At 41.1% G+C, this 4,357-nt stretch overlaps 1 protein-coding gene across 1 annotated transcript; it reads left to right on the top strand.

Moving 5' to 3' along the window:
* Window positions 1-621: 621 nt before the first annotated feature.
* LOC115728751 (ethylene-responsive transcription factor ERF060) lies at window positions 622-2,493 on the top strand. The gene has a single exon (XM_030659123.2). The coding sequence runs from the start codon at window positions 1,058-1,060 to the stop codon at window positions 2,096-2,098; it is 1,041 nt and encodes a 346-aa protein (XP_030514983.1). The 5' UTR covers window positions 622-1,057; the 3' UTR covers window positions 2,099-2,493.
* Window positions 2,494-4,357: the final 1,864 nt, after the last annotated feature.

The raw sequence follows: 4,357 nt of genomic DNA, 5'->3' as shown, positions 1-4,357 counted from the left end.
AGAACATTCAATAGCAACATCCAGTTATCTATAGATTTCTCGTACTTATGTTAATTTAAATCTTGTTCCTAACTTTTTAGATAGAATAAAATTTCCAAAAAAAAATTTTGTTTCGTTTTTTCTTAATTAAGTTTAGTTAAATCTGTAAATTAAAAAAAATTAAAATAGCTGAAATATCAGTCCAATTTAACTCTAGACGAGGTTATGCTTTTACTGTATAGAAATCATAAGTTAAACATCATATTACAAAGACCAAAAAGGTAAAAAAAAAAAAATAGTAATAATTTATTTTTGTTTATTCACGAATTGGATTGAAATCGAAAGATATTCTAAAATCCGGTGAATAATATAATTACAAATTGTGTCGTTTTTTTTTTCTTTTATTTATGTAGCGGGTCCGCACGATCTCAATAAACTACGGTGGTCGTCGGATCGAATAAATCTGATCATCCTATCAATTTATCGCGGTGCGCTCGGATCGCATAAATGTGGCGAATCCTGTTGATTTAGAACTTCTTCGAATGTTGTGGTTAGAGACAGAAATCAAGGAATCTAAAGATAAAGGGGACTTCGTAGCTTCACGTTATATAAGGACACAAAGCCGGAGAAGAATTCGCAGTGCGAGAAAAAGAAAACAGAGAGAGAGAGAGAGAGAGAGAGAGAGAGAGAGGGGACTTCCTCTTTCTTTTCAGTTGCTCTGTGATCATTCTACTTCTTCTTCTTCTTCTTCTTCAGTCCCCTCCTCTGAACTTCCCGCTTCTCCGATCCCTTTCTGTCACCGTCTGACTTGCGGACTCTGTTTCTTGGTTTTGAGTTTGCTCTCTTTTGCTTTGATTTCGATTGAGAGGGCTTATTTTTCTGTACCCTCAGGTTGTGCGTGCGCTCTTTCTTTTGCTTTTGAAGAAAGCCTTTACCATCGGATTGGTTTCCTCGTTCTGCGTCTACAGATTGCGCCTGTTCCTTTGGTTTTGGTAAGAAGCAGGTGATCTTTCTTATTTAGAGCTGACGAGAAACTTTCTTAAATTGCCCGCTTGTGTTTTTTTCCTGAGAGAGTGAAATGGCAGCAGCTGTCGAATTATACGATAGCAACGCACCGTCGCTAACTTGCTCAGATCCCTTTAGAGAAGAACTCATGAAAGCACTGGAGCCTTTTATGAAAAGTGCTTCCCCTGTTTCTTCTCCATCGTCATGGTCATCTTGTGATTCGGTCTCTCCGCAGCAACGGCCCAATTTGAGTCCTGACCTTCGCTCTCCATGGAAACAAAACCAGATGGGTCTCCAGAAATCCGGCTTGATTGGGCTCAACCGTCTCTCCCCTTCTCAGATCCTCCATATCCAAGCCGAAATGCAACTCCGACGTCAAAATCAAGAACTTTCGCTAGCTTCCGCTATGAAATCTCCTCTTCAGCGCCAAAATCACCTCGGCACTCCCCATCTCCTTGGGCCGAAAGCCCTCCCCATGAAGCAAGTGGGAGTGTCTCCGAAACCCAACAAGCTGTACAGGGGAGTGAGGCAGAGGCACTGGGGGAAGTGGGTGGCTGAGATCAGACTTCCTAAGAACAGGACACGCCTCTGGCTAGGCACTTTCGACACTGCCGAGGAGGCTGCTCTGGCTTACGACGAAGCCGCGTACAAGCTCAGGGGAGACTTCGCTCGGCTCAATTTCCCTCACTTGAAGCAAGGTGTTTCGTACCTCTGCGATTACAATCCCCTGCATTCCTCTGTCGATGCAAAGCTCCAAGCAATTTGTCAGAGCTTGGCAGCTAATTCACAGAAGCAGGGGAAAACAGGGGAGCCTTGTTTTTTCCCAAATAGTGGGGCGGAGACTTTCAATTTAGCCTCCGAAGCTGAAGAAACAATGGTCTTCAATATCGCACTAAAGAATGAATATGACACCGATCTCGCATACCCAGAACAGGATTACAAGGTGGGAAACTCAGTATCTTCGCCGGCTTTTTCCGATGAGTCCTCGGTGGCAGGGTCGTCTTCACCGGAATCCAACATGGCGCTGTTCGATTTCTCGCATCCGCAGTTTGGGATGGAGAATTTCTGCTTGGAGAAGCATCCTTCGGCCGAGATTGATTGGGCAGCTATTTGAGTCTGCACATGTTCACGTTTCCGCTATAAATCGGTCCTTCCTGTCTATAAGTTGGTGGTCTTTAGCAGTCTGTCTAGTTTCTAGGTATGGCGGTCCCCAGAGGCTTCAACAATGGTATTTTTTGACATTTGTTGAAGTCCTCTGTTGAGGGAGCCATTAGTGGTGGGAGGTACATTTACATCAGGTAGCTTACAAAGATTTCTCCATTAGGTTCTGCTGGTTTTTTTTTTTTTTTTCCTTCCTTCCTCCTTTCACTGGCTTGTAACTATGGAGAAATTTTCAGCCTGTATTTGTAGGTTCACTGGTTTATTGTACTTGAACCCTTTTCACTTATATCTCACTGAGCTTTTACTCTTTGTACTTGCATCAATCTGAATTCTTGGGGCTTCGTGTAATTTGGATGAACTTTTTTGCATTGGAAAACACGTAGGACTGCTAAGGTGAAAAGACAGGATGCATTCAGATTCACGGGTCTTCATTACATTCGACGTCGACAAAAGCTTGACTGAGAAAAAGGAAAAAAAAAAGAGGAAAAAAATGGGAAAGGTGGTGACTCTGTAACTCTAATGGAAATAGTGTGATTCTGTAATTATCTATTAATGCATCTATCCTTCTCTTATAATCATCAATTACTATTAATGCATCTATCCTTCTCTTATAATCATCTTGCTCCGTCTCTTTCCCTTCGTCCAAACACGATCACGTTATTAGAATCCTCTCTTTTTACTCTCTATCTCTCCTAGCAAATGTATCCGTTGCGACGCTTGGAAGCATGCACAAGCTTTGATGTTTGTCAACATGAAGGTCCATGAAACACCCTGTAAGATAATGCTGACTTTGAGTAATATGCACGCTGTTGGTAAGCATTAAATCGATCGTCTCTGTTTTCCGAGCTAGAATTCCCTTGACCTCAATCAATTGTACCAACTTTATGCGCTTTCTTCACTCCTATTAGCTATGTAGCCGGAAAATGGTTGAATCAATTATTCACAAATGTCAACCATTTTTCGAAACAAAAAAGTATGTGTTATGCGGTATTTATATTTGATGGTATTCAGAAAATAAGCATCAGCTAGCTCTATGCTAGCAGCTGCGATAACACAGAGGATGCAAAGCGTTTTACTGAGTGGTTAATCAGAAAGCGTATGTAGGTGGCTTTTTAAGTCCGTTGTCACAAAAGGAAACTAACTCTATTGGAAGGACGTACCGAGATCAAAATTTTCTTTGACCTTAAATCCATGATTGTCGTCCCGTGGCCTCAAGATCACAGCTCCCTAGCGATGACCTCAATCTGAGATTCATAGTCAGGTCAGCCACAAAGAGGGTGGCAATGGCGACACTAAGGACGAGGATGGCGCTTGGAGACTATTGAGTGGCATTTGACAGCCGTGGGGTAGAAGAGATTAGGGTTAGGGTTTCCTAAGGATTTGGAAAATTTAGGGCTTTTCTTTTATGTTTTTTAAACAAAAGCAATCTGTTCTTTTTCCCAGTCAAGACGTTCTTTGCAAAGTTGCAAAAGTTTATACTTATCATAAGACAAGTGGTAAAGTTGCAAAAACTCGGAAGGGTTTTTATGTACTTTCCCATAATTTTCTTATTATCATTGATATAAGCCGTATTAAATCTCTAGAAGGAACGTCCAAAATCATTCGTTATTACGGTACATGGTAAAACTGATATGAAAAAAAAACCTCCAAAAAAAAGGGAGAAAGTGATGGTACCAAAACGAGAGAAAATGGTGGTTAAAACAAATGGAAGCGTAAGAGACCACGTTCGAAGCAAAAATGACGACAGGACCAGTCCGATCATAATTTGACCTATGTGTGATCGTTCTTCCGATCATGCATCAAAATTCCTGAAATTTTAAATGCGAAACCCAGTCGTAAAATTTGTGCAAACTTTCAAACGGGGGTCCTTATTATAGTCGGAAGATCATTGGATCATTTTCTTTTTCAAAAATTGGTAGTTTTACAAGTCTAAATTGGGGGAATAATCACATTAAAGAGAGCCAGACATGCGCCACGGATTGGACCACTCTAAATTGGGGGAGTTGACAAGAAAAGAACCCTAAGAATAATAATAAGAAGAATGTTTATCCCCGGTCGCATGAGATAAGGAATCTGGATTCATTGCACTTTCCACCACCTCAAATATCAAAATCAGGACGCAATATTCTTATTCTTTCTTCTCAACATGTAAAGACAGGTTCACACTGCCAAAGAAGAAAATTCATGGGCAAGTGGAAAGAGACTCCCCTTG

This window comes from Rhodamnia argentea, chromosome 11 (genome assembly GCF_020921035.1).
Source record: "Rhodamnia argentea isolate NSW1041297 chromosome 11, ASM2092103v1, whole genome shotgun sequence".
Classification (NCBI taxonomy): domain Eukaryota; kingdom Viridiplantae; phylum Streptophyta; class Magnoliopsida; order Myrtales; family Myrtaceae; genus Rhodamnia; species Rhodamnia argentea.
The sequence above is the reverse complement of the archived record's forward strand: the minus strand, read 5'-3'. Positions and strand labels throughout refer to the sequence as shown.